Genomic DNA, 14,300 nt, shown 5'->3' with positions numbered 1-14,300 from the left:
ACCACAATGGAGTATTCTTTTTGTTCTTTTGGATTGTGCCGAGCGCTTCGTAAGCTGCTTCATTGATTTTATTGATTATCTCTTTGTAGGTATTCTGGGCTGAGGAGTAGATCAGGTTTGCCAATTTTTGGCTGAGTCGCAGCTTATATAAGAATGATGCCGAGTCGTTTTGCAGTGCATCAATATTGTATTTAGGTAGATTTGATTTCAGGGGTTTTGATTGAGCTAGTTGGTTGTCATTTTGATGTAGTAGCCGAGGTCGATACTGTAGGTAACATTTTGATCTTACCATATAGTGGTCAGTTCTGCACTCCGGTCCTCTTAATACTCTTATGTCTTCAACTTGTGTGTTTCTTGTTTTGTGATGACATAATCTATAATTGACTTTGTGTTTCTCGTTGGTTGAACCCAGGTGTACTTATGTATGTTTTTATGTTGGTAGAATCCGTTTAGGATTTTTAGAGAGTGCTGTTTACAGAATTCGATTAAGTGTTCCCCATTTTCATTTGTTTTAGCGTCACCATATTTTCCTACGACTTTGTCATTTGTTTTTGTTGCTGTCCAAGCATTAAAATCTCCCAACAACACAATTTCTTTGCGGCTATTTATATTTTCAATGAGTTCCGATAAAGTTTCGTAGAATATGTGTTTAGCTGCTTTTGATACATTTTCTGACGAAGCATATATTCCAATGATCTCGAAGTCGTGCCCTTTCCACGTAATAGATACTCTAATAATTCTCTCATTGATCTGCTCCCAGCTTTTCAGGTTTCCTTTTAAGTCTTTTTTTACCAATACTGATACCCCTGCTTGTGCTTTTTTGTCTTTCTCTACTCCACTATAAATATGTATAAAACCTCCTATGTCTTGACTACCTTGGCCTTTTTTCTTTGTTTCGGTAAGAACCGTGATATCTGATTTTATTTTTTTTACTTCTACCATGACTTCGTCTGACTTGATTCTCCACCCTTGGATATTCCAAGTATTTATATTCAAAGTCCTTGTTCGTTTGCTACGTCGTCTCCGTTTTTTCCCGTCCGTATTCCGAGGCTGGATTTTAGAATTTTTTGCAGTAAGTTTTTTCACGGGTGTAGAGGAGCAGGCCCTACGTCCCAACCCCTCACCAGGAGGACCAGGATTTTCTGTTAGGGTTTACTCCCTTAGTGGAGAGAAGAGTAGTAGAGTGTAGTAGACAGAATTATAGTGACCCGTCCGCCCTCGGATTACCCTAATAGCCACTCGGGGTCGGAAAAAATAAGAGTTAGCCAAGAGAGGCCGATAGGAAAGATTAACGATATTTCACTCAAGACACGTTGAAAAAGAGCAAAATGTGAAGGCCCCTATGATCCGCCAGGTGCGTTTCATAAGCGTATGAGTATTGTTACACTTTGTATTCCCGCTCATACCTCGGGGTGTCGACTACAGACTATATGGCTCGTCCAGCATGCCATAGCATTGAGGATAGGGTGCATGTCATTTTGACAATATAGACCCCTAAACTCCACGGCCTGACATAAAAAAATATAGTATTGAAAGTAAAATTAAAATATATTGTCAAAATATTAAACCATTAAGAGCCATATAACTAAGTTCCGTCAGATAATATAAAGAGGAAAATCAAAGATAGAAAGGTGATATCCGATAAAACGATACATAAGATAAATATAAAATTCAGTAACTTATATTTGGGACGTTTCTGCATAAAATAAATATTCAGGGGAAAATGTAATATATTTAAATATTATACAAATAAAGGACATAAAGAGAATATATCTAAAAAATATTCATTTATCTATGATTCCTCTGGTATAACTTGAAATAATAACATTGTGATTTTATTATTTCCTTTATTAAAAAATCCTCTATATTTTCCACACAGTTCTATTATAAATTCTCATTGTTATATACGTCAACAGGTGGCATCTAAACATAAGCTTCGGGGATGAATTTAAAATCCTTCAAACAAAACTTGACACAACCACCACAACAGTATTATTGTCCCGATTTTTATGAATTTCGATGCAGAGTAAAAATCATAATGCGGATAAATGCTTTCAGACATTTTTCAAAGGTAACTCGATTCTGGTATGAATAGGGACTGCCATTCAATGTCAATTTTCTTTCATAACTGTTCTAAATTGCATTTTCCGACAGGAGTTTTTACGCTTGAAATATTTTTGACTCAATAATTTTTAGCGGTATTCTTGGAGCGCTGGGTTTCTTGGTTAACGGTCCAGGACACCGGTTGAATACTAATATATGTGCAACATTCTGGTTGCTATTAATAATAAAAACAAAATCAATACGAGTTAAGTGTTTCTTAAAACGAAAAAAATATTTTGTTATGAAGTTTTTTACAAATGTGTTATAATTTTATTTATTATAACCGTAATCAGCGTGAATATTGTAGATACTTACGTATTTAAAACGAAATGCAAACCATTCTTTTTCAAATTAACAACAATACTCGAAAAGATTGTTGTTAATCCTTTCATTATGTAAAAATGAATTGTTGTTAATCCTTTCATTATGGTTTCCTTCCTGTAAAAAATTTCATTTTTTACGAGTTGCATATATTTCTTCAAAAATCACTTGTAAAACGTAAATACATATTTTTAAATATTTAACTTTATTAATCTTACTGGATCTTTATTTGTGAATCTGCAAAAATTTAATATTTGTATATAATATGTAAAGCAGTAATTTAATAGCATGTAAAATTTCAAAAAAATATGCACGCGATACCTTACTAGAAAGTTGGATTTTATATTAAACGGATGTCTACAGAAGCAAGAATTTATATTTGATTGAAAAACTGTCCATTTTAGTGCCGTCGGCTAAAAAAAATCACTGTAATAACTAAACTATTGATATCTCAGTATTTTAGTTGTCATTGAAAGTTAATTGTCAAGGAGTAAAAATAGACAATCAGTTTAAAAAACAAATGGAGCAAAGTAAATTTAGATAAGAAAGATCTTGCGTCAGTAACTTGCTATGTCTAAACCATATATTGCAAAAATTATTACCATTATCATCATTCTCAGCATATTCTACTGATTATGGTCCCTTAGATAGTCGTTTTTCATTTCTATCCACAATTTTCCGATATTTACTCATCTGTTCCATGTTGTACCAGCGTGTTTCCTTATGTCATAGTCCCTTCTTAAATTTGGACGTCTTCTTCGTCTCTTGATGCCTCTTGGATTTTATAGTGTAATTCTAGTAGACTTTTCAGTTATACTCGCTAAGTGTTCCGCCTACTGCCATTTTAAAGATTTTATGATGTGGATGTGGATAACCTCTGTGATCTTGATTTTTTGTCTGATCCATTCTCTTCTTTTTTGATTTCTCTTTGTTGTACCTAGCATGCATTGCTCTATTGATCTTTGAGTGACTGAGTTTCGCTATTCTCTCTTTCTTTGGTGTTCAAGTTTCGAAGCCGTATGTCATGATTGGTAGTATACACTAATCAAATGCTTTTTTCTTTAGGCAGAGTGGCATCCAGGATCTGGATATAACTGCGTTTTTACCAAAAAACTCCCAAGCCAGTTTTACTCTTTTGTTGATTTCTGGGAATAAGGGGTAGGTTTATCTATTAATTGTCCTAGGTATAGATACTCGTCTATTGTCTTAAGAGCAGTGTTTATTAGTTCAGTAGAGTGTTTATTATTTATTACAATATTTTATTATTATATATTATTTATTATATTATTTATTATCTTGTGCATCCACTAGCTCGTTTTATGTGGATTTTTATCTCAAGTTCATTTTGAGACCAACTTTATTGCTAACTGCATTTAGGTTGCCTGTCATTATTTGTATTTCTGCTGGAATATTACCAATCAGAACGATGTCGTCTGCAAATCTTAGATGGCTGAGATATTGTCCATCGGTAGATAGGCCTTTGGTCTGCTAGTTCACTTTATTAAATATACTTTCTAGAGTTGTAGTGAAGATTATTGGTGATATTGCGTCCTTGTAGAAATTCTTCGGCCTTTGGTAGAAATTCTGGAGTATTTTGGAGGAAAAGAGATGGATGGAAAGAGAAAAGATTAAAAGAAACTTTCATGGCTGAGTAATAATATTAGACAATGATGTGGTACCACAGTAGAAGCATTATATATATGTATTATGTATATGAATATGAGAATAAAAAGAAGATAGAGGATAGCATTTATTTCAGTTCGAATTTTCGAGTTATTTAACTTAATCAGAAACTTAACTCTTAATTAAATTCTGAATATATTACAGGTAAAACCCGAAATTGGGTGACACCAGTTACGAATACTTTATATATTATCCAAATTGGCTGTATAAAAGGCAAAGGAGATTAATATCTTCTTGATTTATCCGGGTCATTCTAGATATTCAAAAAATAATCTGTAACTTTATGATAACACTATATCTGCTTGAAGATCTCAGTTAGATAAGAGGAGAAAAGCAAAACAAGTTAAGATGTTAACAATTCCATATCATAAACAGCATCAGTCCCTATCTGTAGGAACAAAAGTTGCTCTTAGAAGAAAAGAACGGTTCTTTTTAAATTAAAACGAGAATGCCAAATAACAGATGGCCTCCCATAATACAGTGAAAAAGAGATAATTAATGTAAAAAGTGACTTACATGTAAAGTTATACAATCCCGATGGTAAACCATTTAATCTAGTTCCACAAAAAAAATGGTCATAAAAATCAGAAGGTCACATAGTGTATTCGTATTTGAAAGATTTGTAGTAAAAGTTACTTAATATACAGTGCGTCCGTAAAGTATGGAATAAATTCGATATTTCCTAAATTAAAAGCCTTTTTAATAAAATCTAAAATACGTCAATTTTTAAATGTAATGTTCTACATTTTACAATAAAATTTCATTATACAAGGTGATACACATTACAGTGATGACGTCATCGGCACTTTTTTTAAATATAACACCCCGTATTTTAGGACATTTTTAGATCGATAAAAATGAGTTGATGTCAAAAAAGTATAATACTCGGGTCTAATGGATATAATTTGAAAGATATGCGCTTAGAAAATAAATTATTTATTATGAATTGCAAAAAAGTAGCCTACTTCTAGTTTTTGGTAAACTGTAATTATTTTTAGTAACGTTCAATAACAATTATGTAGTACAATAATTATTGTATTAATTCGTGAATGTTCTGTATTATTGCTTAGAATTAATTTTAAGTAGAAATGAATTTGAGTGTAAAGCAAAGAATTAAAATACTCATGATGATTGGGTATGGAGACAAATCGCGAACTCAGATAGAAGTGTGTAATTTATTTAATGATAAATATCCAGAAATACCCATCACGCAGTTAACAGTAAGTAAGATTGAAAATAAATTTCGAGAAACTGGTACGGTTGAAAATGCACGCAAATCAGGTCGTGCCTGTGTAAATTATGTTACAACATAAGATGCTCTACCTGCTTTTGAAGAAGATGCGCACACTTCTGTTCGTAAGGTTAGTAGTGATCTCGATGTTTGCAAAACAACGGTACACAAAGTATGTAAAGTAAGTAAAATGCACAGTTGTACAGGAATTCGACGAGGATGATCCAGATAAAAGAATACAATTTTGCGAAATAATGATGGATAACAGCCACCGAAACCCTCTCTTGGTTCAAAATATTATTTTTTCTGATGAGGCTACATTCAAATTAAATGGCGAGGTCAACCGTCAGAATTGTAGATACTGGGCAAAAGAAAACCCCAACTGGATGCGGGAACATCATACACAATACCTGCAAAAGGCAAACGTATGGGCTGGCATTGTAAGTAATAAAATCATTGGATTTTATTACGAAGGTAATTTATTTACGCATATTACGCATATTTCGAAGGTAATTTAAACGGGCCAGCATACTTTCCGTTTTTAAGTGAGCTCGTACCTACTTTAGCTAATTTATTCCACAGTACAATTAATCTTGGAGGTTTTGATAAAAGTTAATGGTTTCAAGAGAATGGTGTGCCTTCGCATTATGCTTTAGATCAGTGATTCTCAACCTGTGCTCCGCGGACCACCTGTGGTCCGCGAACAGTTTTCATGTGGTCCGCGAAGTGAACAGTTATAAAATAATAATCAATTTAAATCTTGGCTCTTGAGACGTAAATTAATGTGTCGGCCTATTTTTTTTAACTCAAAACGTTTCCAGACGACCAAATGCGCCTGAACACAGGTTCATTCGCCTCGATCTTCCGCGTATTTTCCCTCACGCGCCGAATAGTTAGTTCCGTTATCTTCGTTTAGTTTCGGCCGCTGTCGTGTACGTACAGGATACTGCATCTTTGATTGCGCGATCGCGCCACTACTCAGTGACTCACGACTCAGTGCTGACTCAACTGTCAAGTGACGAGCGTGCGTGTTTTTTGCTTGGTGATTGTAGTTTACTAAAATGAGCAAACAGATGAAACTTTCGGGTTTTTTTAAGAAGACTGATAGTGAGAACGTTAAAGCAGGATGTTCTACCAGTGTAAGTACAACCCGACAACATAGCATGTGGATTTACATTCATTGAAGAATTTGGTGTCCAGTTGCCTCAATGTGTAATTTGTGCGGGGGTATTAAGTAATAAGGCAATGAAGCCGGCAAGATTAACTAGACACTTTGAAACAAAGCATAAAAATTTTGCCGGAAAACATGTATATTTCTTTAAGAGGAAGGAGACGGAACTAAAATCGTCAAAAAATATTCTTAAGTCCTACTCAACTTATGATAAAGCTACTTTGAAGGCGTCATATCAACTTTCACTTAGAATCGCAAAAACCAAAAAACCCTTTACTGTTGGTAAGGAATTAGTTTTACCATGTATCGTAGATGCAACTAAAGCAATTTTAGGTGATAAATACGCTAAACAAATGCAAAATATTTCTCTTTTCAATGACACCGTTAGTAGGAGAATTGAAAATATGGCATCAGATGTTGAAACCCAACTTCTTCATTCAAGAAAATTCATTCCCCAAAAATTTTTGCTATACAACTTGATAATTCTACAGATATTACCAATACAGCTATTCTTCTTGTTTATATACGATTCATAGATAAAGATAACAAAAAGTTATCTGAGGAGTTCCTGACCTCGATTGAGTTGCAAGGTAACACAAGCGGAAAAGACATTTTTAAAGCCATTGACAGATATTTCACACTTAAAAATCTTTCTTGGAAAGACTGTGTAGGACTTTGCTCTGATGTTTCCGCGGCAATGACAGGTCACAAAACAGTCTTGCCAAGTTTTGTAAGGAAAGAAGGAAACCGTGATATTGTTGTAACACACTGTATTATTCATCGCGAAAAGTTTTGAAACTTCTTCTTCCTTTTCATTCCACTTATCTCTGTAAGGCATCATTCTCAACATTATGATGCCTTCATCAAAATATGTCATCAAAAATAAACACCGAAATTTAAATGCTCCTATGAGACTGGCGTTAACTTCTTTCGAGCCAAATATTGAGAATCTTTCAAGTGGGAGTCAAGACCAAGGGAGTCATTAACGTTTTAATTTGGCGCTATCTATGATTTTTATTTTGTTTTTTATATTCCTTTTGTCTTTCACTATGTATTTTCTTTTTTTATTTTGTAAATAATAAATTCATTATAAAACTTCAGTGTTCATCTCATTTTACCTATTATTGGGAAATTCTGAAAGGTACAAGTGGTCCTCAGTGGTGAAAAGGTTGAGAACCACTGCTTTAGATGTTCGAAAGTACCTAAACGAAATTTTTCCGAACAGGTGGATTGAAAGACGTGGACATATTGAATGGCCAGCGAGGTCGCCAGACCTCAATCCTTTGGATTATTTGATGTGGGGTCATTTGAATAATGTTGTTTATAAAAAGAAACCTGCAAATATTGAAGACTTAAAAACAAGAATTCGTAAAGAAATAAACAATATTTCTCAAGAAAGCATAAACAAGGTTCTACAAGAATTTATACAACGTTTGGGTTACTGTAAAATACAACAAGGGCTACAATTCAAACATTTAAGATTAAGTCATGTATTAATTACTGGATTACTTGCAAGTTATTTATTATAATTTATTAATAATTTATTAATATTGTAAATCAATAAAAATTAATTTTCTAAGCGCATATCTTTCAAATTATATCCGTTAGACCCCTAGTATTATACTTTTTTGGAATCAGCTTATTTTTATCTATCTAAAAATGTCCTAAAATACAGGATGTTACATTTAAAAAAGAGCCGATGACGTCATCACTGTAATGTGTGTCACCTTGTATAATGAAATTTTATTGTAAAATGTAGAACATTAAATTTAAAAATCGACTTGTTTTAGATTTTTTTAAAAAGGCTTTTCATTTAGGAAATATCGAATTTATTCCATACTTTACGGACACACTGTATATTAATAAAAATGAATCGCCGATATGTTTGTACGGGTATGACTTCAGAATGACTGCACCAAATAAATAATTTTTTTTTTGTTGTGTTTGTTATTATCAGAAGAAGGTTTGTGTAAACGATAATTTTCAAATAATTGTACGAGAAGACTTCAAAAAGAGTTTTTCTCTTATTTTAAATAGCAATATAACCAATAGATCCATAACATAGCTAACAAATTAACAAACTAAATGTCAGTATTAATAGATTGGGCAACAGTAATACCACACTAAATATATATTGGTTCTCGTTCGACAGAAGTGTTACAGTTTTGGTTGCGGTTGAAACTTTAATGTGTGACAGATTTTTATAAAATTTTACATGTGTATTCTGTAGGTCTAAGAACAGGTTGTTATCTATTTTTCATACCCCTAAGGGCTAAGGGTGGTACACCTCTAACATTTTTTTTATTTTTCAAACAAATTTTTATGTTGTTATGATGTGGCATTAAAAATACATACAGTCTTTAATTTTCACCCCTCTCTTAATAACTCTTTTTTTTTAGTAGCCATATTAGTGTCACAGAGTTCTGTTTTTCTATCTTCTCATTTCTTTTTTCGTTTTTTGGTTTCTGTAAGGATACATATATCTACTTTCCTTTCCTCTGACTCTTTCAATAATTCTACTTGTTTGGTCCTTGTGTATTCCATGTAGTCCATATTATCCTTTTTTCTTTTTGCAATAGTTGTCTTCGTTTTAATCCACCGTTGTTTCGAGATTGTGACGAAAATTTTAGCGTTTGTTCTATTTTTTGAAGAGAAGAATTTCTAGTCCATCGCCTGAACCCTAATTCTTTATGGGAGCTTGGGTCGTCACCGTTAGTAACTGAACTACTTAATCAACCTAGCACTTTCCGGGGCTGGAAGGGGAGTTTTATAAAATGTAGCATGATACTATGATTAAGAAGATAAGATATTGCGCATAAGTCGTGACGTAATTGGAGAGTTGCACGTTCGTAATGTCAGTTTTTTGTATGTGTCAATAAATAATCTTTAATAAATAGTTTGGAGATATCCTTTTGTGTACGATTATTGTAATTATTAAATCTTTATATAATATTATTATTTTGCTAATTGAATAATTTCATCACAGAATGCATAATAATCTCATTTAACTTTAACAAGAATTCAAATTCTACTCTCCAATGACGGCATGCGCGAACACGACCGATTTTGTGCTACGGGAAGATCCTATCTTGTTAGTCATAGTATTATAAAATGTAGAATAAAATTAACTATATTTTTTACTCTGTTATCTTTTTAAAGATCACCTATTTGGTTAATACTTGGGATCTGTTTTTGTGATGATGAATTTATTTAAATAAACCAATGGTTGTTAAAATAAGAACAAAACTGTATATGCTTAATATAACTGCGTTGGTGTCTATTAGGAGAATACGTAACTGAACCATACAATCTCTGACTACTTGCTAATTTCTACATAAATCTTATTAGATAGCTTTTAATTGGCTGCGCATTTCTCTATCAAATTCGCCTATTCAAGGCAGTAGCGTCGAATTTAACATCATTCTTCACTTTATTGTATTTTTTTAAAACTGATAAATAAACATTAATATTTAGAACTATAACTAAAATTAAACATAAAATAATTATAATTTAAATAGTTCTATATAGTTTTCTCGATGAAAAATAAAATAGTTTTAGATCAAGAAATACGTATGACCATGTGTCTACTGTCTTGGTGTTATTTCAGATGACAAAAAAAAAATGTTCAACGTATTACTTATTTGCGGATATCATAAAAATCTAGATTTTGGAAACTGGAAAAGGTTTTGATATGATTGGAGTAGATATTATTATGGCGATCGTTAAATATATGCAATAACCCAAATATGCCTAAAGGCCTAAGGCTTCAATGGCTTTCTTGTGCTAGGTTGGCCCAGTTTTGTACTCCTAACAATCACAAGTATTCTTTTACATTTTTCATCCATTTTCTTTGGAGTCGTCCTCTTTTCCTTTTTGTGCCAGCATCAGTATTTATTAATGCTTTAAGGGCTCTTTCTTCCTGCATTCTAGCTACGTGTCTGAGCCATCTTAGTCTTTGAACTTTCGTGATCTTTGAAAATTTTTTTTGTCTATTTGCATTATTTCATTATTTGTTGTTCTTCTTCAAATATGTTATCTTTTACCTCCATATATTCTTCTGAGTAAATTTCGCTCCTATCTATCCAGCTTCAGCTCTACGGTTTTGCTTAAGATCCAGGTGTCGCTAGCATAAAGCACCGTTGGTCGTATAACCGTTGTAAATATTCTTCTTTTTACTCCTCTGGATCTTTTCTTTAATCTCAGCATCTTATTTAGAGTTTCAGCAATTTTACTACCTTTAGCCATTGTTTTTTCGATTTCTTGAGTCTATTTATTTCTATTTGTAAACGTTAGTCCCAAATAGTCGAACTGTCCAACTATCTGTTATATTCCTTGTCTGGGACAGATACTTTCCAAAACTGTCCTAAATGTTTTTTCCTTTCCTCTCTATATACTTTGTTTTCTCTTTATACTTTTCATACTCCCTGCTGTTCTCTCAAGTCTCGAAAAATTTCTATTAATTCTATTGGTCTTTTTGTTATTAGTTCAAGGTCGTCCGCGTATGATGTCCGCGGTGGTAGATTGAGCTTTTAGTGTGTATATGGCTTTTCCTTTAGAATTCTTTCACGTATTAGATTAAAAATAAAGTATACAGGGAGTCACCTTGTCGCAGGCCTTAATGATATTAAAGCTGTCAGAGGCATGGCCTTTTTCCATAACTTTACTTTTGGTTTCATTCAAAAGGGATTTGGGTATTCATAATATTTTATCTGAAAAATCAATATATTTTAATCTGTCGATCAGTTTATGTCTATTTATTGTGTCATATGCTTATCGAAAATCAATGAACAATATGTTTACTAACAGAATAAATTTATATGAACTAGCCACGATCTGTTTAATTGTAAAAATTTGGTCTATTACTAACCTATTTAGACCAAATAGCTTCATATTCACCCAGGGTTTCTTTAATGTTGGAATGAATTCTATTTCTGTAGTTTTAACATTCCGTAACATTTTCTTTTTTATGCATTGGGCATAGCAGGGCTCCTCTTCTCTGTTTTGGTATTTGCTCTTTGGTTTATACTTCACGTATAAACTCTGTGATTTATTCCTGTAGATTTTGGCCACCTCCCTTTAGGAACTCTGCTATAATCACATTTTTACCGGGTTCTCTATTAGTTTTTAAACTTTTTATTATGTTTTATTATATATAATTCATCAATCTGACTGCTTTGCAAGTTTTAGAAAGCACAGTAGTAAAAATTTGAATTTAGTTTTGCCAAGTAGGAAATCTTAGAATTCCTAATGTTGTTATTAGATGGCGTTGTAACGTTTATAAATAATTATTTTTATAATTATTGTCCTATGACGGAAGAGAATTTGTTTCGATTCAGAGCAACTGCATATGTCGCTCTGATGAGACCTAATAACGTTGAAATACGTATAAGTGGCTTGAAGATGCTTTGCATCGAAATTGATTCTAATACTGTCTTTCTGTCTTTATTATGTATATTATTTCTTCTTTTGTTGGTATTTCATCATTGCTATTTCGGTTTATTGTTTCTTCTAGTAACTGCTCTATTTGAAGGTATTGTTCTTCATTGATGTTTAGTACAATGTTGAATATCTGGCTCATCTAATTAGTTTTTTGTCTATTTCTCCTACTAAATGTATGTCCTCATCTTTATAATATTTCGGTGGGGTTTTATATTGACGTTCTCTTTTTATTTCTTGGTAAAAGTTTATTTTTTTTTTCATCATATAGTTCTCTATTGTTTATATTATTCTTCTACAAGGAAACTAAGTTCCTGTAGCTGGCTGTATACCATGTATCACAAAAAATTGTTAAAATCCTTTATAAAAGGTATATAATTAAAAAACCCAATCGGGCTATGTCATGAAGACAAAACGTTTTCGGAATCCATATTTCATCATCAGTGTCCTAAAAAGTATATAACCACTTGAATTAAAAAGAACGTGAAGTTTAAATTTTGACCAAGGTTAATACCTAGGTGTACATGTTTTAAGCCACTAAATATCTGGGTAAAAACCAGTTAAAATTTATAGGTTACAATTTAGTTTACATTATTCAATCTTATATATTCGGATGTTAAAGTTACCAGTGGATTTGATAACATGGCAAAGTACGACTCCACATGAAGTTGCTGGTCCTGAGACAAAGTATCTACGAGGACTTGATGATAGCAACTGATAAAAACCGATTGGGTTTTTTAATTATGTACCTTTTATAAAGGATTTTAACAATTTTTTTTTAATTATTCTTTCTGATGCTATTTATTCTGGCTCTATTCCTCTCCCCAATCGCTCACTTATAATCATTATCATACAAATATTTTTGTCTACTTTGAAAGGGTTTTGGTAGTGCCAACTCGGCTGCTTGTTGAATCGTTTCTCTGAGTCGTTTTCACCTACTGTCTATGTTTTGTGCTACTTCCTGTCCTGATAGCTTCCCCTCTACTCGTTATTGGCATTTTTTCCTAATTTCTTCGTTCTGCATTAGTATACCACAATATCGTTTCACCTACTGGCTATTCCTGGTAATATATTATGTGGTCCTCATTTGTTCCATTTTTACTTTTACCAGGATGTGGTCTGAATTTACTTTCGCTCCTCTATAATTTCTACTGTCTCTACCAACTTTTGCTCTAAAATCTTTCACAATTATTTTTATACAATACGATGGTATTTCGTAAATCAGTTTTTTTAGTTGTTCATAAAAGTAGTCTTTAACTGTAACTTGTTTTTCTGTACTTTCCTTCGTTCTTAACTTATATACTCTGCTTATTATTGACTCAACGTTTACCACTAGTTCTGGAATTTCCTTTAAAAAAAAAACCGTACCCCAAATAGTCTTACATTTTCTCCACTGTTGACGAATCCTGCTTCACCTCCAGCATGCACGATAAAAAAACCGGCGACTTGGTCAGCAGCGGTTTTAAATATTTATTTTTACCATCGTCCCATGCTTTTGCCCATTGAATAAATGATTTGTTCTTATTCTTCTTTGTAGTTTTTGTAGTTATTTGTGATTTAATGTTGACGATATATCCCATTTATTGTTACCTTGTTAAACTTATTTTAAAAAATTTTTTTTAATACCAGCGTTTCGATTCGTTTGCGCTGTTTAAATATTTTATTACTTAACTTTATCAAATTATTTAGTTCATTTACCCATCCAGAAATATTTACTACACTTTTAGATAAATTTCCAAACAAATAATTATCCCTTCGCTTCGGTGATACATATACTAAAATTGGAACGATACAGAGAAGATTAGTATGGCCCCTGCGCAAGGATGACACGCAAAATCGTGAAGCGTTCCACATTTTTTCAATCTTGTAAATTAAAGTATGCAAACTGGAACTCCTATCAGATCGACATCCAAAAGAAAATTGAAAATTTTCAATTAAGCAGTTACAGTTCAAGCAGTTAACATAAACTCTGACATTAGGTCCTTAAATAATATCATAACAGAAGCTGCCTTAACTAATATCGGTAAAACTAAATTCTGAAATAGACAACCAGTGCCTTGGGGGACCAGCGAAATCACACTAGCTCTATCTATAACAGAACGTGCGTTTAATAAACTTTAACAGCATAATACGGATGAAAATTTACTTAATTTTAAAAAATCAGAGCACGATCAAGATATCTCATACAAAAAAGTAAAAGAAATACATGGGAAAATTATGTCTCTTCAATACATTCATGGACCCCTTCAGCTATCATTTTGTCTAAAAATCGTAAACTCAAAGTTTCCAACTCTTTTAGACAAATAAACTCCCTAACTCTTGGTCAAACACTAATTACTTGTAACAAAGCTATTG

General features: G+C 32.5%; 1 protein-coding gene and 1 non-coding gene across 2 annotated transcripts; one reads left to right on the top strand and one right to left on the bottom strand.

Moving 5' to 3' along the window:
* Positions 1-330: 330 nt before the first annotated feature.
* On the bottom strand, positions 331-942 carry LOC140438651 (uncharacterized). Its single transcript, XM_072528304.1, has one exon. The coding sequence runs from the start codon at positions 940-942 to the stop codon at positions 331-333; it is 612 nt and encodes a 203-aa protein (XP_072384405.1).
* A 12,750-nt stretch (positions 943-13,692) lies between these two features.
* LOC140440415 (U6 spliceosomal RNA) lies at positions 13,693-13,803 on the top strand. Its single transcript, XR_011950831.1, has one exon. It is a non-coding gene; the product is annotated as a U6 spliceosomal RNA (small nuclear RNA).
* Positions 13,804-14,300: the final 497 nt, after the last annotated feature.

Source organism: Diabrotica undecimpunctata, chromosome 4 (assembly GCF_040954645.1).
Source record: "Diabrotica undecimpunctata isolate CICGRU chromosome 4, icDiaUnde3, whole genome shotgun sequence".
Lineage (NCBI taxonomy): Eukaryota > Metazoa > Arthropoda > Insecta > Coleoptera > Chrysomelidae > Diabrotica > Diabrotica undecimpunctata.
The sequence above is the reverse complement of the archived record's forward strand: the minus strand, read 5'-3'. Positions and strand labels throughout refer to the sequence as shown.